At 47.5% G+C, this 23,363-nt stretch overlaps 1 protein-coding gene across 2 annotated transcripts in view; it reads left to right on the top strand.

Annotated features, from left to right (window-relative positions):
• The window catches only part of ALDH1L1 (aldehyde dehydrogenase 1 family member L1), a 114,913-nt gene extending 92,948 nt beyond the window's left edge, over nt 1–21,965 (top strand). For both annotated transcript variants that reach the window (XM_033135659.1, XM_033135658.1), the window contains 9 exons: nt 2–107; nt 1,803–1,890; nt 8,006–8,099; nt 10,487–10,586; nt 13,305–13,403; nt 15,899–16,064; nt 18,256–18,361; nt 19,616–19,815; nt 21,660–21,965. In XM_033135659.1, coding sequence (XP_032991550.1) covers nt 2–107; nt 1,803–1,890; nt 8,006–8,099; nt 10,487–10,586; nt 13,305–13,403; nt 15,899–16,064; nt 18,256–18,361; nt 19,616–19,815; nt 21,660–21,715 — 1,015 coding nt within the window. In that variant the 3' untranslated portion in view covers nt 21,716–21,965. The remainder of the gene's footprint in view (nt 1; nt 108–1,802; nt 1,891–8,005; nt 8,100–10,486; nt 10,587–13,304; nt 13,404–15,898; nt 16,065–18,255; nt 18,362–19,615; nt 19,816–21,659) is intronic.
• The last annotated feature ends 1,398 nt before the right edge of the window (nt 21,966–23,363 follow it).

Raw genomic sequence — 23,363 nt, forward strand, 5'->3', positions numbered from 1 at the left:
GGGTCTGTGGCATTGTCATCCCCTGGAACTATCCCCTGATGATGCTCTCCTGGAAGACGGCTGCTTGCCTGGCTGCTGGGAACACAGTGGTGATCAAGCCTGCCCAGGTGGGTGAGGGCAGGGCCTGTGGGCTGTAGAGGGCATGGGGAAGCACCCTGAGCAGAAGGGGCAAGATGGCCCTTTGACCCCTTCGCCATGCCAATCATGGTTTCTCTTCAAGGGAGGAAGGGTACTGCCGATGAGGGCCAGTCTACTGTGGGCAGAGGTAGCATGCAGTAGTGCCCGCCATAAGTAGACTTCATGTTCTTTCAGCCACAGGGTGGCTGAGTCAGGGTAATCATGCTTGCATTTGCAGCTGCCTGTTGAGCAGAGTCAGGGATTTCCTCACAGACGGCAGCACTCCAGATCCCGGGGATCAGAAATCCTGTTTGGTGCCCCTGACCCTGGCCCTGTGCTCTGAGACAGCCTGAAGTGGTCTATTAGTAGAAATGGTGCCCTGGTTGCCTATTTGGCTTCAGAAACCAAAGTCCTGGAGGGAAGTGGGGTGAGCAGTGGGATTTGTGCATCCACCACCCCAGCGCCTCACAGAGAGGGCATAGAGGTGGGATGTCAGGGGTGGCTCATGCAGGCTGGGAGGGGCTGAGCAGTGTCCCCCAGAGGTGAGGACACCCCACCCCCTTCAAGAGCCTCAGCTTCCTCACCTGTGCATTGGCAATAACAGCCCCTCCTCTACCTGGCTCTGGGGGGTTTAGGAACTGAAGAAGAGATGCTTCAGCATGTGGATCTGGAGAGTGCTCCCAGAAAGTCCCCCATCCCCCCAGTTTCTTTGGGGGCAATTTGTCCCTAAGGGTATTAATATAATTTTAAAAAAACTAACAATAACAATAGCTGACGTTTATAATATTATAGTGCTTGGAGTTAAGTATTTTTGAGCATTTTAACATATATAACCAATTAAGAGCAATTTACATAGATTTAATAGTAATTTACATACATTTGCTTATTTAAGCCTTACAACAAACCCCTGAGATGATCCCTAACCTCTCCCTTTGTGTGCGTGTGTGTGGGCCGGCTGACAGGTCAAGACAATTGTCCCTGGAAGATCCCCGCTAGCCTGTTGCCCTTAGGAACACCTGGAACCCACTCCCAGGGCAAACACCCCACAGATTTGGCCCCTCAGCCTGAGGCCTAGGTGTGGGAGGGGCACAGCCTTACCTTGGCAAGGAAAGTTACCAGGACCAGAAATGCATTCCCTCTTCCCCAGAAGAGGGCCAACTGCTGGCTGGTGAAGGACAGAGCACGGCCTCCAGCAGTGGGGCAATCATCTGCACCACAGCTGGACCCTGTAGCTCTAGGCCCTCTCTGGGCTGAGGTGCTGCCAGAAGCCAGGAGGTGGACAACTAAGGCAGCACCACAGCCAGAGGAGGAAACCTTCTGAGTATGAGGCCCTGCTTGGCAGTCCTTGGGACTCTGTGCTTCCTGAGGGCTCAGTGTAAATGGGAGGCAGAAATGAACAGGCAGGAAAGGACCCAGGCCTCGCTGAGGGGTTGGAGCCCTGCCAGGAGAAGGTGCTAGAAAGGCATCTGAGGTTAACAGGACTTTGTTCCCGGCTCCCAGCTGGAGCTGTGTGAGAAGCTGGCTGAGTTGGTGGTATCCACGGTGGTGAGGCATGAACATGGCTTCCCCCAGGGGTCTTCCCACCACGGCTGCCCTCCCTGCTTGCTACCTAGGCTGCCAGGAGAGGACGGCAGGATCCCACTTCCCGATCCCTCCTGACCCAGTCTTCTGTCCTGCCTCCTTAGGTGACCCCACTCACAGCCTTGAAGTTTGCAGAGCTGACCTTGAAGGCTGGCATTCCCAAGGGTGTAATCAACGTCCTTCCAGGATCTGGTAAGGGCTGTGGGTGGGGCATGGGCATCTGGGAGAGCCAGGGCTCCAGGCAGCTGGACATGCACTTGGTCAGAACAGGGCCTGCTGCATGATGCGCCCTGGCAGGTGGAGCAACGTGGTGCAGAGTGAGTGGAACGGCCAACCTGATGGTGCAGGAGGAGGCCCTCCTGTTGTTTCTGATGAGAAGTCAGCAGGTTAACCTGACATATGATGAGTCATTTTTCTCTTGCTGCTTTCGAAATTTTCTCTTTATCTTTCAGTATTTTTACTATGATTACCTCTGCATTTATTTTACATAAAATTCATTAAGCTTCATGGATGTATAGATTAATGCTTTTCATCAAATTTGGGGAGTTTTGGGTCATTATTTATTCTGATGTTTCTCCTGCTCCTTTCTCCTCTCCTTCTGGTACGCCCATTATGAATATGTTGGTGTATATAATGCTTTCCTACTTAACTCTGAGGCTCTCTTCATTTTTTCTTTTCATTCTTTTTTCTCTCCATTCTTTACATTGCATAATCTCTATGCTCAAATTCACTGATTTTTTTTATTCTACCAGTTCAAAATACTGTTGAGTCTCTCTACTGAATTTTTCATTTCAGTTATTGAACTTTTCAGCTCCAGAATTTCTGCTTGGTCCTTTCATAGTTGGTTCTTTATTGAAATCATTTATTTGGTGAGGCACTGACATCATAGCTTCCTCTAAGCATGGTTTAATTTAGTTCTTTGAACGTATTTATAATGGCGGCTTTGAAGTCTTAGTCTGTTAAGTATGACATGTGGGCCCTCTCATGGTCAGTTTATAATGCCTGCACTTTTTTTTTTCCTTTGTTGAGTCACACTTTCCTGTTTCTTTGCATGCTTTTAATTTTTTGGTTAAAAACTGGATATTTACATAATGTATTGTACCAACTCTGGATACTGATTCCCTTCCTCCCTTTCCAGACCTTGTTTCTATTTGCCTGTTGACTTGTTTTATGACTTGACTAGACTGGTTAAGTGAAGTCTATTTTCCCTGTAGTATGTAGCCAGTGATGTCATCCCTCAGAGAGCACAGCCTTGGGCATGCACATCACCCTAGGATGAAGCAGTTTTGTCAGGTTTCTCATTGACTGTCCTTTCCCTGGTCTCTCTGTTAAGCTGTCTGCCTCCTTTGGTATCACACCCAGCTGTTCAGCTCCATTAACTGCAGACTGGTTGTTCTATTGTTTTCAACAGTGCCCCAAGGCATAAATTGCTCTATAAGCTGATCCAATTAGATTTGGGCCCCTTTACATGGGTAGTTTTCTAGGCCATCCTTTGAGGTTCTTCGCCAGAAGGGCTCTTCCCTGGTTCTCTCTGGTAAACCAATGGACCTGTGGTTTACCTTATTGCTGTCACCATTTTGAATAAAGTCTTTTCCTTTGCAAAGTGTTTTAGAGCTCTCTGTCCTTATAGAAAGCTTCTTTGAGGGATATGGCATCTCACCAGGTTATGGCATCTGCCCCTCCTGGTGAGATGCCAAAATCTCTGAGGCACTACCTCAGGTGCTGGACCCCCTGAGGGAGTTAGGGCTAGGCGAATGAGGTCCCAGTAGACTCAGCCTGCTTCACGTATGGTAGAGCCTTCTTCTTTTGAGTGGGAGCTGGGTGGAAGACATACTCACCAAGAACTGAACCTCTGAAACTCAGAGTGGAGGAAATGAGAAATGCTGATTGCCTGCCCCTCCTGGTGAGATGCCATATCCCTGGACTGGTTGCTGTAGGAGAGAAGGTCCTGCCTTCCTGGTCACACCTGCCTGGAATAAAGCTTCCAGCAAGATGGAGGGAGAGGGGAGATATGGAGCGAGAGAATGGTTCACAGTTCAAGTGCCATTGACTCTCACTGTTCTTACTGAGATTTACTAGCTTTTCTTGAATAAGTGTCCCTGCATTTGCTGTATTCCCCCAGGAAAATTTCTAGAGAATATAAGTGGTTGTTATTTAAATGATTTTCACCAGTTATGGTTGTTTTCCTGGGAAATTGCCCACTGGGCTCCTCATGCTGGCTTTCCAGAAGTGTACTTCTACCTTATAATTTTTGAATATATTGTATTCATGCTTTTATTATTAAGTAACATATAATTGTATATTTGATCTCCTCTCTAATCCAGTAAATCAAGAGATTTTTTTTTTTAATTTTCAAATAATTTTTTGGTCTAAGATTTTGTTCTTACTTTCTAGTTTTATTATGTCATGATCAGAGAATATAGCCTGTGTTTTAATTCTCTAGGGCTGCCGTAACAAAACACCACAATCTAGACGGCTTAACAGCAAAAATTCTGTCTCACAGTTTTAGAGACTAGAAATCTGAGATCAAGGTGTTGGCAGAGCTCTGCTTCCTCTAAACTCTCCAGGAAAGAATCCTTTCTTGCCTCTTTTTAGCTTGTAGAAGCATCACCCTGAGGTCTGCCTCGATCTTTACATGGCATATTTCCTGTGTGTGTGTGTCTGTGTCCAAATTTCCTCTTTTCAGTCTTATTGGATTTGGTCCCCCCATAGTGGCATCATTTAACTAATTACATCTGCAGCACCTTATTTCTAAATAAGGTCACATTCTGAGGTAGGCTGTTAGGACATCAACATACGAACATTTTAAGGACACAATCCAACCTATAATAGCATATAAAAATGTTTCTTTCTAAAATGGAGAATTTCTTTGTAATCTGATATATAATACCTTATAAATATTTCTTAGATAGCGAAAAATAGTGATATTATTATTATTATTATTATTATTATTATCAAATAGACATTTTATTTTTTCAAAGCAATTTCAGGTTCACAGCAAAATTGAGTGGACAGTATAGAGAGTTCCCATATACCCCTTGTCCCCATGCATGTGTAGTGTCCCTCATTATAAACATCCTGCATCAGATGGTACATTTGTTACAACTGATGAACCTAAATTGACAAATCATCGTTATTCAGAGTCCAAGGTTACCTTAAGATTCACTCTTGGTGTTGTACTCGTATGTCCTAGGACAAATGTGTAATGAGACGTATACGCCATTGTAGTCTCATATGGAATAGTTTCACTGCCCTAAAAATCCTCTGTGTTCCACCTAATCATGTCTCCCTTTCCCCAACTCCTAGTAACCACTGATCTCACTGTCTCCATAGTTTTGCTTTTTCCAGAATGTAATATAGTTGGAATCATACAATATGTAACCTTTCAGATTGGCTACTTTCACTTAGTAATATGTATTTAAGGTTCTCCCATCTCTTTTTGTGGCTTGATAGCTCATTTCATTTAGTGCTGAATAATATTCCATTGTCTGGATGTGCCACAGATTATTTATCCATTCACCTACTGAAAGACACTTGGTTGCTTCCAAGTTTTGGCAATTATGAATAAAGCAGCTATAAACATCTGTATGCAGGGTTTTACGTGGATATAACTTTTCAGCTCCTTTGGTTAAATACCAAGGAGCAAGGTTGCAGGACGGTATGTTGAGCATCTTTAGTTTTATAAGGAACTGCTGAACTGTCTTCCACAGTAGTTATTCCATTTTGCATTCCCACCATCAGTGAATGAGAGTTTGCTCCACATCCTTGTTAGTATTTGCTATTGTTAGTGTTTTAGATTTTGGCTATTCTCATAGATGTGTAGTAGTATCTAATTATTTTACTTTGCACTTCCCTAATGACATATGATGTGAAGCATCTTTTCATATGTTTGTCACCTGTATATCTTCTTAGCTGAGGTGTCTATTCAGGTCTTTTGCTCATTTTTTAAATTGGGTACTTTGTTTTCTTATCGTTGAGTTCTAAGAGTTCTTTGCATATTTTGGATACCAGTCCTTTATATCAGATGTGTTTTTTGCAAATATTTTCTCTCCAAAATAGTGATTTTTTTTAAACAGGAAGTGGTGGAATGGAATTAGTATTGAAATCATTTGTGGAGCTTTAAATATATATATATATATATATGGTGTCCCACTGCAAACCTTTGGAACTTGAACCTTCACAGGTGCACATGGGCATATGTAATTTTATAAGCTCAGAGGCAGGGGAGCAGTGGAGATGGAGGTCAAGGGATTGGGTGGGTAAAGGAGCCCAAGACTGGTTGATTGATGGGTTGGGGAAGGAATGTGTCAAGATTGACTCTCAGTTTCTTGGCTTCAACAACTGGCTGCAAGCAGAGTTTATTTACTGAAATAGAGAACCTGGAGGAAGAGCACGTCTAGGGAAAAATTAAGAGTTCAGTTTCAAGTAGATTGAATTTGAGAGGCTGTGAGACATCCAAGTGGAGGTGCTGAGCAGACAGAGGAGTGATAAATGTATCTGTATTTCAGAGGAGCTTGGCTTGGAGATTGAGAGGATGATGTGCCTGAAGATGGCATTTGAAAAGGTGAGCCAGGGTGAGATCAGCTGAGATGATGCGAATTGAGAAGAGCAGAGCAGGGTCCAGGATAGAGCTAGAGGCAAAGGGTATTTTAAGGTTGGATAGAAGAAGAGCAAAGGGGATGGAAAAAGAGCAGTCAGAGAAGTAGGAGGCAAATTAAAAGAGTAGAGAGTCTGAAGCCAAAAGATGAAAGAGACTTAAAGCAGCAAAAGATGACTTTACGTTTGGGGAGAGATGACCGTGAAGCCTCATTGAAAAAAGAGATCTGAAAGGTGAAAAGGAATTAGCCACCTTGGGGGGCAGGGTGTGTGCAGGGCTTGGGGTGAAATGGAGTAAGAGGCAGGTACGTTTCCAATCATTCAGGTTCCAGTCACTCCAAACATGAGGCAGCGAATGCCTGGGCTCTACACAGCTGGGCCCTCCACACCCAGGCTCTCCGCGCCTGGGGCTCTCCTGGCCAGGCTGCAGCCCTAAGGAAGGCCTTTTGGAGTCTGTCATGCTTGGGCAACACTGCCTCCACAGCCAGGCCAGGCAACCCTTGGGTCTCTGTTGGAGACCCTGGAAAAGCTGGAAGTCTGGGTGCCTGTACCCTTGGTATATACCTTGATATGTTGAAAGCCACACGCAGACTGTATGAGTTTGCTTGGGCTGTTGTAACAAAACCGACAGACTGGGCCTTGAACAACAGATACTTATTTCTCACAGTTTTGGAGACCATAAGTCCAAGATCAAAGTGTGAGCAGGGTTGGTTCCTTCTGAGGCCTCTCTCTTGGCGTGCAGATGGCTGTCTTTTCCCTGTGTTCTCACAGGATCTTTCCTCTATATGTATCTGTGTAATCTGCTCTTCTTACAAGAACACCAGTCAGATTGTATTAAAGGTAATGACCCTAATTGGATTGGATAATGACTTCATCCTACCTTAATTACCTCTTTCAAAGCCCTGTCTCCAAATACAGTCACATCTGAGGTAATGGGCATCAGGGCTTCAACACGTGTCAGGTGGTGGGGCAAAGGGTAATGGCCACTGTAACAAGAAGGTGTCTCAAGACCGACAAACAAAGCAGGCAACTCCAGAGAATAGAACAATTTAGTATAGGGTAATTTATTTATGGGAAGACTGGTTTGGAGTGGAAGAGATGACCCAACAATTCTGTGCAGATTATCCCCCACTAAGAGACAGCTGTTACCATACTTTTTTTTTTTTTTTTTTTTTTTATAGCACAACTTAGGTACTAATGACTGACAGGACCAAGGGACAAAGAATGAAATAGCACCAGGGGCCATACCTCCTGGTAGTCTTATGATTGATGATTATTTATAATCGATACTATTACCATTTTGATACTTATCTCATTTGTCATGCTATCTGGCTGTTACTAACAAACATATTTATGGCTACATTTTAAGGAACACCGATAATCAACTAGAAAGCTTTGACATGCTTACTAAGGACAGTGAAGTTGGTCAAAGGTCAGAGCATGAAAGAAAAATGAAGTGGAATCCAGGACACAGACATGGAGTTGGTTTTGTTCACATCTGTACCTATACAATATGGATTTTGAGGGAATACAATACTGTCTTTAACAGGGAGCAAAGCCAGGGAGCCCCAGGAACTTAGGGCACTAAGCACAAGGGCACATCCCAGAGCTCTGGCCTCAGGGTGGACATGTGAGGGGTAACGGGACTCATACCTTCCCACTCCAGCACCAGAGAGGCCACCCTGACTCCCCCACTTCTTCCCATCCACAGGCTCATTGGTGGGCCAGAGACTCTCAGACCATCCTGATGTGCGGAAAATTGGGTTCACAGGCTCCACAGAGGTGGGAAAGCACATCATGAAAAGGTAGGCGTTTAGGGTGTGTGGGAGAGGCCACCACTGCCTCAGAAGCTGTGGCTCTGGTCACAGTGTCTGGACATGCACAGTGCTGTATGTGAGCTTGATCCTGCTTCTCAAGCCTCCATGTGTACTGTGGTTCCTGGAGGCCAGGTTAACGCAGGTTATTTCGTGTGTGACAAGCTCTTGGTAAGTCTGGTGGTGGCTGCTCTGTGGAGCTCACTTGGACCTGTGAAGTGCTGGAGCTGTGTGTGGCTGCTGAGTGCTTGGAATGGAGCTGCTCTGAATTGAGTTGTGCTGGGAATGTAAAAGACACACCGGATTTTCAAAGCTTAGCGCACAAAATAAAGCATCTCATTAATATTTTTTTATATTGGTTACAAGTTGAAATGATAATATTTTTGATTAATTGGGTTAAATTAAATATATTAGAATTAATTTCACCAGTTTCTCTTTAGCTGTTTTTTTCCTTAATATGGTTACTAAAAAAAATGCCATTACGTGTATGGCTAGTGTTGAGGCTTTTGTTCTGTTCTAATAGAGGGTACTGGTCTAGGACATCCTCTCACTCTTACTCCTTGTACTTTGGCCTCAAACTGAAACAGTGGGGTTATGTTCCAGGCTCTGTCACTAATTCACGATGTAACCTGGGTCAAGCCCTGACCCTTCCAGGCCTCAGTTTCCCCACCAGTTCAACGAAAGCAGTTTATAGCTCAGTGATTCTGGTCTGCGTAGGTAGACAGAGGTAGCAGCTCACAGCCATGGCTGCCCCAAGACAGTCACCAGATGCCTACAACCCACCCCACTGAAGCTGAGTTTCTGGGGTGGGTTTTGGGTATCTGCACTTTGAGTGATGAGTACAGACAGCAGCTGGGGGTTCTTCTGAGTCCGCTGACTTGCAGGATCTCTAAGGGTACATGACCACCCATTTCTGTCTCTGCTCCAAGGGTCACGTGAGTGGGGAGTCCAGCTACGGCATGACAATTCCACAGGGAGAAAGGCTTCTCTTATATTAAAACAATGTCTCTTTACTGTAGCTCCTAATGCAGAGCAATGCTCTTTCTGGGATACTTCTGCAGCCCTTGCCCCCACACTCCTACTTTGTGGGGTTCACATCTCTCAGCCCTGCACACTCCCTCTGAACCAGCCTGCGCTGTGACCCTTTTCTCAAATGGGTACCACACTTGTGCCAATTTCAGTGGCTTTATGTGACATCTGCTTTTTTGGATCAGGAGCCACGGCCAATGCGGCTGGTGGGTCATGTCTTTAGGGTCAGTAGAGCCTGACGTCACAGCCTGTGAGTGCATCAGGGCGGGGCTGCTCTGATTCATTTTGAGTGCAGTGGAGTAAACCTGGGTGTTGAAGAGGAGGAGTCTGGAGAGAACAAGGGGCTGATGGACAGACAGACAGATGACAGAGCAGGGGATGTAATTGCAAGTAGTCACAGCAGTTTATTTACCTCTTCTGATTCAAAAGCTGGCCAGTCTCCCCTGTGCTGTGTAGGTGAAATTCACATCTGAACATGTGCACAGAGTCCAGAGGGAGGACTCAGGAAATGTCACTCTAAGGACTCCAGGCAAAGAGGGTTTGTGCGGGAAGCACTCTGGCTCTGCAGCTGCTGTTTTCCTGGATTCTCTCCAAGCCCCCGTGGCTGGTGCCTGAAACAGGGAAGTCTTCCTCCTGAATTCAGTCCTAAACAAGGAACCCTCTGCCCTTTGCCCAGTTTACTGAGTGTCCCTCTGAGGACAGTATCAGTAAGTCCATTTTGTTTCCACTGATGCAGTGTGCACAGGACCCCCAGCTACTCTCTTTTTTCACCCGACACTAAAAATTTGAGGTGCGAAGCCCCTACGGCACTGCAGCTGCCCCACCTGGGGATGCTTCTATGTGGACTTATTGGTTCAACATTTATTGAACACCACCTACATGACCAGACAAATGCCTGTGCCCTGCTGGGGTTTAGGCTCCAGTAGGTGGGGTCAGACAAATGCACCGTGATGCACTGGAGCTTACATTTTATATGAGGCCGTTAAGGCAGGCACCTTAACAAGGGACTTTGGAGCAGAGGCCTGAAAGAAGTGAGGAATGAGCTGTGGGGACCTCTGAAGAAGGAGTGACAAGGAGGGCGACAGTGAGAGCAAGTCCCTGAGTTAGGGTGGGGTTGGCTGTTGGAGGAGGCACAGTGGGAAGCCAGTGAGCGAGAGGAAGTGAGAGGGGGTAGCCAGCAAGTGTGGGGTGGGGAGAAGTCACTGGGCCTGGTCTCGTGGGGCTCCCTCCAACCCTTTGCTTGCTCTTTCAAGTAAAGCATGTTTTGGAGTTGCCCTTGTCCCCCTCCACCTAGAGCCCCATGTCCCTTCCTCCCATGGATCTAACTCCACCAACACTGTTCCTTTCAGCTGTGCCCTGAGTAATGTGAAGAAGGTGTCCTTGGAGCTGGGCGGGAAGTCGCCCCTCATCATCTTTGCTGACTGTGACCTCAGCAAGGCTGTGCAGATGGTGAGGGCCAGCCTGGGGGCAGGTCATTGGGGGAGCGGAGGTGGGATGCTTTCTCTGATTCTACAGTCAAGCTCACACATTTAACCTAGACTGTAGTATCACAAGCATACGAGGTCTGACAATAAGGTTAGCGAACTCGTCCTAGAAAAAGTGCTACATACCTCATTGCTGAATATCACTATGGTCAACTTCGAAGTACTCCCCTTGGAAAGCTATGCACTGATGCCAGCACCTAGTCTACCCTTCAAAGCAATTTTGGAACTCTTTTTCTGGAATGGCCATCAGGACTGTCATCATATTACCCTTGATGTCCTGAATGTCATCCAAATGTCTTCCTTTCAATATCTTCTTTATCTTCGGGTAAAGAAAGAAGTCACTGGGGGCCAGATGAGGTGAGTATGGAGAGTGTTCCAATACAGTGACTTGTTTACTGGCTAAAAACTCGCTCACAGACAGTGCCATGTGAGCTGGTGCATTGTCGTGATGCAAGAGCCATGAATTGTTGGTGAAAATTTCAGGTCTTTTTCATCTAACTTTTTCACGCAGCCTTTTCAGCACTTCCAAATAGTAAACATGGTTAACTGTTTGTCCAGTTGGTACAAATTCATCATGAATAATCCCACTGATATAAAAAAATGTTAGCAACATCGTTCTGACTCTTGATTTGGACTGACGGAAATTTTTTGGTCACGGAGAATTGGCGGACTTCAATTGTACACTTTGACACTTTGTTTCAGGGTCATATTGGTACACACATGTTTCATCACCAGTGATAACATGGCCCAAAACATCATCTTGCCTCTCCAAAAGGTCTTGGCAAATTTCGACTCTCTTTTGCTTTTGTTCATTGGCGAGCTCCTTTGGGACCATTTTTGCACACACATTTCTCATGCCAAGATTTTCAGTTAAGATTTCCCTAACTGCTTCTCTATTGATGTCTACTGGGTCTGCTATTCTTCTCATAGTCAGCCGATGATTTTTATGCACAGTTCAACAAATTTTTGCAATATTTTCATCAGTTCTGCTCGTTACTGGCCGCCCTGACCTCTCTTCATCAGTGACGCATTCTCTCCCCTCAGAAAAACATTTAATACATTTGTACACTGCCGTTTTCTTCATGGCATTGTCCCCATAAACTTGGACTAATTTATGCCCCTGATTTCCCTTTCACCATTGCCAAGTTTAGCAAGAAATTTAATGTTTGTTCCTTTCTCTAATTCAAGCTCAAACATTCTTGCGATGGCACACACAACCACACAACAACAATAATGAACGCCACTCAGCAAGACACCTCCACACGTCGACACAAACACAGCTGTGAGACACTGATATAGCAAAGTTATGAAACCTTATTGAGCTATTTGTACAGTGCTGCAATGTAAGTGCACGGTGGCAAGTTCGCGAACGTAATTGGCAGACCTCGTAGACTGTGGCAGGAAGGAGCCTTGGGAATGACACAAGGAGCACAAGGAATGACATGTGCCCTATAAAACCACCTTCCCAAGAAGTTTCATAACTGTAAGAATAACTGGAATCAGCCTCATGGGTTGGAAAACATATTCTGAAATCAGCACTGCAAACTTCCTATCTAGATAAGCAAAGCAGAACCCTGGACACTTGGGCACAATGTAAACCTCCCCAACCTTGGCCCATGTCCACACTTGCCCAGGTCCACCACTGACTCACTGGGCAGTCTTGGGCAAGTTACTTAACCTTTCTGGGGCTCCGTAATCTCACCTATAGGATGGGAAGAATAGTATACCTAACTCCTATGGTTGTTACAGGGATCATAAGCTACTATGTCCGAAGGACATAGAATGGTGGCTGCATGTGGCAGGTGCTGTGTATCAGTTGTTCTTATATTAGCATTATTATTGTTATGCCTTAGTCCCCCATCCACTCCTATGGGAGCAAACCAGTAAGGCCCTGTTCATCCAGGTGCCCAGATAAGCCCTTACCCCATCCAAGATCCCACTGTGATTTGAAGGATGATGTGACACCCAGCATGGACACAAAAGGGAGTCCAGTCTCACTAGATGGGGAAACCAAGGGCAGCCAGTCCATCAGCTTAAGGGTCTTGGCCCTGGTGCTGAGGCTGACGCCGTGGGACTAAAGGCCCAGGCCATGACACTGGGCGGTACAGACCCAAGGAGAGCCAGACTTGATCCAGAGCAGCCAGGCTTTTGCTCCTTCTGCAGCCCCTACATGGGGTTCCCCAGGTCTATAAACAGGCTCCCTTGGGCCTCTGAGAATATTTATTATTTCTCAGAGGCCTGGGCTGGCACCCTGTCCCTTCCAAGAAGGGGCTTTGCTGCCTGCCTTTGCCCACCTTCTATTTCCTGCTCTACGCTAACAGACTTCCCATGCTCAGCTCCAAGGTTGTGAGCTCTGACCCCTTTTGAGTCACCCTAGGGATCCCACCCAGTGGACAGGGTCTCCATTCTCACTCTGTTTCAATCCCTCTTGTCCTCCACTCTCTGCAACATGGACATAGGCCTTGTCCCCAAGGGCAGTCACCCTTGGCCTGTCCTCTTGAAATGACTAAGGAATGAGTGGGGTGCATGTGCCCCACAGTGGCTGGGCCTGGCCTCCTTAGGAAGTCAGGACATGTGCATTCCTCCCCTTTCCTATAGACGGGAGTACCAGGGCCTAGTGGGAGTGGGGCACCCATGTCCATAGGAGTGGCTATAATCCAGCATTCTTGTCGGTTTGCCAAAGGGAATGAGCTCTGTCTTCTTCAACAAAGGCGAGAACTGCATTGCAGCGGGCCGGGTGTTTGTAGAGGACTCAATCCACGACCTGTTTGTACAGAAGGTGGTAAGTTCTGCCACAGGATCTCTGCGCACCGGGATAGTCACGTGGGCTGCAGGGAGCTTAGTCCAGGTGGAGTCAGGCATCATTCACCTTGGGCAGGGAACCCGCAAGGAGCTGTGTCAAGTCTTCACTGGTTTTTATTATTTCAGCAAGAAATAGCAAGCCTGCCACTCAAATTACACAAAAGGGCCTGTTTTAGGTCAGGTCCCTGCAGTGGAGCCTGAGCCAGGATTTCATGTAGCTTACTAAGGGTGAGCTCTCAGGTGAAACCTGGAAGAGTGAGGAACCAGGAGAGAACAGGGACTGAGGACATAGTCTCAGGTGACAACCAGCCTTGGCCTGACCCACGGACCTGAGCTCTAGAACACAAATGACACCATTCACGAGTATCCTTGGAGTTAGGAGACCAGGTTTTTGACCCTTACGACTGTTGTTGACTATGGCTGGAGGAGGACACCTCCTGTCAGCTCATGGGACCTGTCAACAGCCACCTCTCACAACTGCTGTAGGGTGTGTGCTCACAAGTAAAGGGGATGGGGCAGGTTACTGACAGCATATACTACATTTTACCACATAGATCCAGACAGGGAAATCACTTTTTTCCTACCAACTCTGTTGTAAAAGGATGTAGGGAAGGACGTGGGTTGGTATGACCGGGTCTCTGTTCCATCCCTAATCCATTCAGGGCTAGCAGGGTTTGGAGAGCTCTGGTTGGCTCACCTTCAGCCAAGATCCCGTCTCCCCCTCATGTCGTGGAGAGCAAAATCCAATCCCAGTGGATATGAGAGGGGATGCTGGGGGCACAACCTCTATGTGCAAGTTTAAGCAAACTATATTTAGGAAGCCAGAAAAAATGAGAGAGTAGGTCTGGGGACAGGGTGGGGTGGCTGTTAGGAAAGAGTTCCTGGAGAAGAAGATCTTGAATAATGGTTAAACATATGAAAGGCAGAATATGACAATAGAAAACAGATTTTCTAAAAGGGAGTGTAACTGTTTTCCATGTAACAAACTACTACAAAAACTAGTGGCTAGGGAGAACAACTGTTTATGCAGCCCACAATCCTGTGTGTTGGCAATGTGGACACCAGCCCAGGTTCACCTGAACTTGCTCACATATCCGTGGTGGTGCCAGGTCAGCTGGGGCACTTGGTGGCTGCTCTAGATGGCTTTTTTTGGAGACTTCATTCTGAAGTTTGTGCCCAGGCACATGCAGAGCCTGTTCCAGCACTCCCAGGCATGAGAATGGAAGTTTAAAGGCCTCTTGAAGCTCATTCAACTCCACCGGAGGAGGCAGGGCTCAGAATCCCAAGTACAGGGAGTGAGCTAAGCATTCAGGAGTCAGCAAGGTTGCTCTTGGTGTCCTGGGGAGACAGGGGAGCAGTTGGGTGGCCAAGCTGAAGCAGAGAGAGGAGCAAAGCACAGCTTGGTACCAATTTGTGGACCCTTCAGGACAGTCAGAGGAGTTAAGGGGCCCTGGTACGAGGGAAGAGGGTGGCTCTAATGGGGCTTGAGCCCCTCCTGCATCTTATTAGCCCTGGCTAGGTATGTGGAGCCTGCACAGGAGTTAAGTGGCCCTAGCCACAAAGGAGGAGGCCAGTCAAGCCTGACCTTAATGCAGCTACAGTGAGGGCAGAGATGACCTTGTTTGGTCTTAGGAAACCGAGGAAGGAACATAGGAGGGAAGTAACCAAAACGGGACAGGGTGACTCTAGCCTGGAGCCCTGAACACTTGGCATCTGCCACCTGAATTCCTTATCTTAGCACAGCATCCCATACCCAGATCTTTTCTGACTCTCCCCATCCCAGCCTCAGAATCATCAGATAATATCTGGCACATCCTTTGAGGAAACCCAGGCCAACTCTAGGCAGCAAAGCCTAGACCTACTTGGATGTTGGCCGAGGCAACGGGGAGGGCATTCTGGAGGAGGGGGTCTTCAAGCTGGATTCTGAAGCAAGCAGAAGAAGTAGGGGCAAGGGTGAGTGGACTCAAGACCAAGGCCCTTCCCCTCCACTTAGTGTCTGTCCCACCTTGTCACCAGGGCATTTTAGCAGGACTGGTATTTCCCCACCCCATCCCATTCCCATCCCATATCCTAGAGTGCCTGGAAAAGCCTTCCTTAAGCTTCTTAGCCTGTGAAGCTGGGTGATGAACCAGTGTAAAGACACACCCTGCTCCGCCCCCCTACCTCCCTCACTCACACATACACAGCCTGCCTCTCTTTGTCACTCTCCTGTATCCCTGCACAACTGCGTTTCCCAGCACATCTGACATTAGGCTCAGGTCTCCTTATATGTGGCATACGTCTGGGTTTCAGCCTGGAAGGCAGGTTGGGAACCAGAATATGGAACTCCCTGAGTTCCTGAAACTGACATGTGGACTTTCTTCAGAAGCCAGTGGTTAGTCACCAAAATGCAAACATGGGAGGGGAGGTCAGATGATGAGCAAAGTCAGAAACTGCGGCACCTGAGTGAGACCTGACTGGAAGGGCTTTCCACAGGTAGAAGAGGTGACGAAGATGAAGATTGGCAACCCTCTAGACCGGGATACCAACCACGGGCCACAGAATCACCAAGCCCACCTACAGAAACTGATAGAGTATTGCCAACGTGGTGTGAAGGAAGGGGCCACACTAGTCTGTGGTGGGAATCAAGTCCCTCGATCAGGTAAGTCAGAGCACTCCTGGCCCACTTCGGTAAATTGAGGCAGGAAGTAGCATGGCCTGTGGTTTTCTGCCCAGTTCTAATTGGAGGTATCTAAAGTCCAGGTACCTTGGATGGGGTGGCCTTGGCTATTTGGACACCTGCCAGACCAGGTGTGGGACTGGCAAGGTGAAGTTCCCAGAACTGAAAGCATAATCAGTGCTGGTTTAATCTGTATTGTAGTAGACTCTGACTTACCACTAACATCACCATGTGCTTGACATTCTTTCCTCCCATGGGTTCCATGGCCCAGGATTCCATGGTTTTCCTATCTTTCACCGTTATTTGTCAGCAGTTGCTCTTTACTGGAAGCTCCCTCTCCACCTGTATCTTAAATGTAGGTATATCCCCAGGGCTGTCCTGAGTTTGGAGCACTCCTTATGTTAGACACTTTTCCTGGAGGATCTAACCCTACGCAATGACTCAGACCCTCCCAAATATCTGTCTCCAAGGCTCCTCCTCACTCAAAACTCCTGACTAGCTAGACACCTCCACCTACATGGCCCCCAGGCCCTTCAAACTCAAAGGTACCAAATCCATCACATCATCACAGTGTCTCCAGACCCAAGCTGATCCCAGACACACACAACTGCCTCTCTAGAATCTTCCATTTAATCAAGTGAGCAGAGCCAGAGGAGCAGGAGCTCCTCTGGATTATTTGAGCTGCTTCCCCATTAGACTGCCTAATCCAGAGGAACAGGTGCCATGTGTTTCCTCTATACTATTAGGTCTTTCGTGCCAGCTCCAAGCCTCATACAAAGCCTAAGTTAATTTGATGGAATAAAGGAGGGAAGAAAATAATTAATTCTAGACTCCTCTCTTTCCTTGACCCCTTACTTTTAATTAATTGCCTAATGCTCTTAAATCTGTAAATCTTTCTTGCCTCTCCTGTATCCATGTCACCATTGGGCCAACTCTCCGAATCTCATTTTGCTTGGACCGTCATGGAAGCTTCCTGCAGGATCCACTGAACCCTGCTAATCCTTTACTTATGCAGTTGCCAGAGGTTCGGTTATGTCTCCCCCAATGTTGGAACACTTCCACTGTGACCCATCATCCTGCAGCAACAAGCGCAAACTCCCTAACTTCCCACCAGGGGTCTCTCATGATCTGCCTCTAACTTGCTTCCCTTTGACCCATACTCTGGCCATGCTCAACTCTCCCTCTGAACAAGAGTCTCATTTTATTTCTCTCGCTGCATTTGCCACTCCTCTGCTTAGTGAATACCTCCCTGGTTTCCCCACCTGATGGACTCATTATCCAGTTCAAATGACAGTCAGGCACAGATCATCACAGGTGCTGCTGAACACCTCATACCTCAACAGAGTTTTATAACCACTGTACTGCCACTGTTTGCCTACCGCCTTCACAGCTCCAACTTGACTGGGGGTTCCATGAAGCCAAAGTTCAGGGATTGATGGGAGAGAGTGAAGTGAAGGCATTGTTCAAAGAGCAGTTTGTGGATGCAGCACCAAGGAACTAGGAACAAGGGGGAACCCTCACCATCACCACCTGACCTGAGGAGCAAGAGGAGGGAGCAGAATTCCTGGGACCCAGTGACAGCAGAACTGTAGGACAGGGGCTGCTTCCTAGTAACCAAACCTACTGGAAGCCAGAGAACGAGGGAGCACGGGCATGCAGTGCTCATGGTGGAGCCCAGAGCAGGGCAGAGGAAAAGGGAGAAGGGAGACAGTCCTGGGAGGTCTTAGCCAAATCTCCTCCCCATCACCACGCCACAGGGTCCAGTGGAGAGCCATCTGTGAGGCTGCACTAGCCAAAGAATCCAGATATGTTTTCAGATTAGATGTCACTAGAAAACCTCAAGTCTTTTTTGTGATCTTGAGCTTCTGCATTGGCCGTGGACAGACTTGGATCCAAATATCAGCTCTATTACAGACCAACTCTAAGCCTCATTTTCCTCAGCAGCATTTATTTGAAAGCATTGTGGGGCTCCCATAAATTCGTATGCCTCGGGCAGGAAAGCACCTCACAGTATGTGGCATCTACCACACAGATGTCATGAATTGAATTGCTGGAGTGGGATGTGTGCATGGTGGCTGGTGAGACCCAGCATGGACAGGGAGAGGCAGGACTACTGGAGGATGGCTTTCCTGAATTCCACAGACCTCTGTCTCCCCTCCCCCGGCCCGCCCAGGTTTCTTTTTCCAGCCGACCGTTTTCACAGATGTGGAGGACCACATGTTCATCGCCAAGGAGGAGTCCTTTGGGCCCATCATGATCATCTCTCGGTTTGCTAACGGGTAGGGAATTCTGCTTATGTCTCTCAAAAGCCTGATTCTTCCTGGGTGTTACTGGGGGCTTCACATGAGCTTTGGGGACAGAAGGAGAACTCAGATGGGGTGGGAGCTGTGGACAAAATCTGGCCGTCTGCAGAGTCCTCATCAACCACTGAGGTGAGGAGAGCCCCAGGGGACTGGTAGGGCTTTGGGTCCTACTGTGAGTGTCCTTTGTGTCTCTGGATGTCTCTCTTACTGTGTTGGTATCTGTCCTAATTGTCTACTGATGTGTAATAAACTATCCCAAAACTCAATGGCTTGGAATAGTAACAGTTATTTATTTCACTCATGAATCTGCAATTTGGTTAGGGTTTGATGGGTCCAACCCGCCTCTGCTCTGTGCCACGTCTGGCCCTCAACAGGGACATCTTGAGTGGCTGTCTTCCAGTGATCTCTGGGCCACCTTATAGGTTCTCTCCCCCATGGCAGCCTCAGGGCCTCTGCTCTGCACCTGGCTCCCCCACAGAGGCTGAGTGTAAGCCTCAAGGCTCCTCAAGATCCATTGATCAGCCTCAGAAAGCCCAGAACCTAACTTTCATCATGTCCTATTTGTTCAGCAAGTCACCAAGACCAGCCTGGGTTTAAAAGAAGAAGGATTAGACTCTGTGGCCACATCGATCTACTCAAATTCTTTTATGGATTATTAGTTTTCAGAGTAGAACCTTTGAGCAGATTACAAAATGACACCTCATCCTAATACACTATACTTCCAACTGTCAAAATATTATCAAAATTATCATTACATGCTGATTTTTTATTAGAATAATTTGCCATCTACCAAGCAAATATTGTGCTAAGTCTTCAAGCCTATGATGTCTGAGGTGGGGAAACCCAGACATGGCTCCCTGGGGAATACTCAGTGCATGTACCTTTCCAGGTGTTGTGGGGACCCCTTTTACCTCTCTCTGGGCTCCCATCACTCTGTCTGTAAAGTAAAGGGCTCGCCCTTGTTGACCCAAAGTGTCCTTGTGGTCGTCTGTGTGCAAATTCTACTCTGCTCTTCCTCATCTCTTTAACTCTGTCCTCCTCTCTTTGTAGTCCTGTCTCCTCTACTCTAGCTTTAGGCCTGGAACATTTCTCCTCAGAAGGTCCTGAATGGTGGGGAGCTTGGAGGGGGCTGGGCTCCCCTGTGGGGGAGGTAGAGGTCTCTCTGAGTCCCAAGTCCAGGGCTGCCGCCCAGTCCTCCTTCACCAAGTTCTTCCTGGATTTTCCCTGCAGTGACGTGGACACTGTGCTGTCTCGAGCCAATGCCACAGAATTTGGCCTGGCCTCTGGAGTCTTCACCAGGGACATCAGCAAGGCCTTATACGTCAGTGACAAGCTGGAGGCAGGCACCGTGTTCATCAACACATACAACAAGACCGACGTGGCTGCTCCCTTCGGAGGGTTCAAGCAGTCTGGATTTGGCAAAGACCTAGGTAACCTAATCCTAAACACCTGTTAGAAGTCACTTGGTGCCAGGTCCTGTCCCAGGGATCAGGCGTGTAGCATTGACAAGATGGTGCTCACTTCTTACTGTGAGAGGACAAGTGATAATTAAGGCAGTAAACAAGATCCCTCTAGGAAGCAGACAAGACAAAGTGATCTGGGCGAGGATACTGGGAGAGCAACTTTAGCCTGGAGCCAGGAAAGGCCTCTCTGAGGAGGCCTGAGACCTGCCCTGAGACCCCAATGGTGGAAGGAGCCAGCATAAAGACCGGGGGTATGTGTTCCTAGAAGAAGGAATGGCAAGTCCTGACGGAACCAGCTTTGGTCTTGGAGCTGCAGGAAGAGGCTGGTGTGGGCCCAGGGTAGAGAGGACAGGAGGAGAGCAGGCCCAAGAGGCAGGCAGGGGCCAGATGGTGGGGCCCAGGGATCACAGTCAGTCCTCAAGTTTCATCCTCAGAGAGAGGAAAAGCCATGGGTGCCTACTGGGGCAGTGTGAGTTCCTAGTGTAGAGACAAGGTCACCACGGTAGGAAGCTGAATGCAAGCCTGGCCTGACTTGCTGGGGAAAGTGGAGTTCTGCTCCAGTACTCCTCTTTCCCTGAACTGCTGCTTGACTTAGGGTGAGTCCCATTTCTCCACATCCTGCCACTCTGGAAACCAGCAGTTGGGGACTAGCTCCAGTTGGGAATTACAGCTCTGATGTTGAGTTTGGCAGAGGCCAAAAGGTATAAGAGAGCAGCACACTGTCTCTTAGACACCTCCATCCCTCCAGACCTTCCCTGCCCAGATCAGGGTACTCAGGGAGGTTCACATTGAGGCTGAAACCAAAGGGCACTCACTGATTTTTCTTCTTTGCTCCATCTTTCAAATCCCGTGGGAAGCTGCAAGGATGCTTGTGAATAGATCCCCCCAAAGCCTGACACCACACAAACACTATGCACGCAGAGCCAGGGCTCACACATACACACACATGCATATGCCCACGTGCATGTGCGCACACATACACACACACACACACACACACACACACACACACACACATACGCTGGACACTCCTGTCCCCTCTGTCCTTGCCATCTCTGGGCTACTTTCCTGGTGTCTTCCATGAAAATCCACAAGGACCATCATCATCCAGGGAGGCTACGTGTGCTGAGTCCCCAGGATATGATCTCTATCACTTATGACTCTGCCCCTGCAAGCTCCCCCAGCCTCTCCTTTGTCCTCTGTGTCCTGCTCCCACAAACCAGGACTTCCAAACTTAGGATGGGCCAGAGACCTCAATGGACCCCAGCTGGTGGTGAAAACAACGTTGGCAGCAGCATCAGAGAAACATGGCTCTTGGACCCAGCCTTTGTGTGTGGGGGAGTTGTCAGGCAGCCACAGGCTCCTCATGCTGGTTGTGGGGCCAACAAATATCCGCCACTTAGCAGAGTCGAATTCCAGGGGTCTCGGGGGCCCTGTAAGACACCCCTTTTCCTAGTCACAACTTGATCTGGAATTGGTTGGGAGGCAGCAGTGGGAGAGGCTGGCACATCTGGGTAATAGGAAGGCACCAAGAGAAACTTTCAGCTGCCCTGGAACTGATGGGGCTGCCCTCCCTTAAGAGTTGGTCGCTGAAGCTAGGGAAGTCTCTGGTATGGTGGCCTCAGATTGGTTCTGTATTCCAATGCCTATTGGAATCCTGTTCCCTCTTTCACTGGCAGCTGACCCCCCAGGCCTTTATTTCTCATCTGTAACTGGGGCTGAGCTGGGTTTGATGTAGTGATCCATGAGATAATATGCACGCAGGAGCCTCTATGATGATGATGGTTCCAATGTCACACACTATCTTGCAGGAGAGGCGGCCCTGAATGAGTACCTGCGGGTCAAAACAATTACTGCCGAGTACTGAAGAAAGGTCTAGTGAGAAGAAAACCTCCATCTCACCCTCCACAATCTGACCTGCCTCCCCTGGCAATCCAATTGCCCTTCTCACCCCCTCCTGATGCATGGTACCTCCACCTGAAGCAGCTGATGGAATCCTCCTGCCTGCATCCCCTGTCCCTGTCTGGGACCCGTACCCCAACCCCAGTCCAATCAGAGTGACATTTGGCTGGGTGAGAAAGTGAACCCAGGGCAAATAAAGGTTCTGATCATCAGCAGCCTGCACCTTGTGTGTCTCTTCACCCGTCTGGGTGTGCCCTGGGTGACCCTGCAAGTCCTGATACACAAGTGAGGTTCCAGGAACTGAGGTTTGGGAGAGCCAGTCAGTCACCTTGGTGAGAGACACAGAAGTGAGAAATGAATGTGTGTCAGCTCTGGCCTCAAAAAAGACGATGAGGTGGAATTAGGTGTTTGAGAGGTTTGTGGGGGTACCCCCACACACTGCCCCAAACACCAAGGGGAGGAAGCAGAAAGAGCCCAGGAAGCCAAACTGTGACGCAATCCCACTCCCCCTACAGATACAGACTGTTTTGGGAGCCTCCCTGAGACAAATAGGCTTCAGCTGACTTCTAATTCAAGAACATTGCAATGGGAGGCTGTCCCTGGACCACCATGGCTCATTGCCCCAGGCTAGCATTCCATACCTGGGCGGTACTCCATCTTTTGCCCTATCTTTTTTTTTTTTTAATTTTATTAAATTTATTCATGTGATATCAGTTAATAAGATTATATGTTTCTAAGTGTACAATTCTATAATACATCATCTATATATTGCATTTTGTGTTCATGCGAAGTCAAGTCTCCTGTCACCATATATTTCTACCTCCACCATCCCCCTTTCCCTCCGGTATCCACCATACTATTGTCTATGTCTGCGTTTTTGTTTGTTTTCTTTTTTTTTTTTTGTCTTATTTGTTCATTTGTTGCTTTTTGCTTTATATCCCACTTGAGTGAAATGATATGGTTCTTGACTTTTTCCATCTGACTTACTTCACTTAGCATGATATTCTCAAGATCCATACATGTTGTCATAAATGGCAGTATTTCATCTTTTCTTATGACTGAGTAATTATTCCATTGTATACATGTACCACATCTTCTTTATCCAATCATCTATCAAAGGACACGTTGTTTGTTGCCATGTGTTGGTTACTGTGAATAATGCTGCAATGAACAGAGGGATACATATATCTTTAGGAATAAATGTTTTCAACATTTTTGGGTAGATACCCAGAAGAGGGATTACTGGGTCATATGGTAACTCTATTTTTAATTTTTTGAGGAATCTCCATACTGTTTTCCATAGTGGCTGTACCAATGTATGTTCCCACCAGCAGTGTATACCTTTTTCTCTACAACCTCTCCAACACTTGTTATTTATTTTCTTGTTGATCGTAGCCATTCCAACAGGTGTGCGGTGATACCTCATTGTGGTTTTGATTTGCATTTCCCTTATGTGAATTGAACATCTTTTTTTCTGTTGCCTGTTTGTATGTCTTCTTGGGAGAAGTGTATGTTCAGGAACTCTGCCCATTTTTTGATTGGTTTGTTTGGGTTTTTTTGTTGTTGAGTTGTATGAGTTCCTTATATATTTTGGATATTAGCCCCTTATCAGA

This window comes from Rhinolophus ferrumequinum, chromosome 19 (genome assembly GCF_004115265.2).
Source record: "Rhinolophus ferrumequinum isolate MPI-CBG mRhiFer1 chromosome 19, mRhiFer1_v1.p, whole genome shotgun sequence".
Lineage (NCBI taxonomy): Eukaryota > Metazoa > Chordata > Mammalia > Chiroptera > Rhinolophidae > Rhinolophus > Rhinolophus ferrumequinum.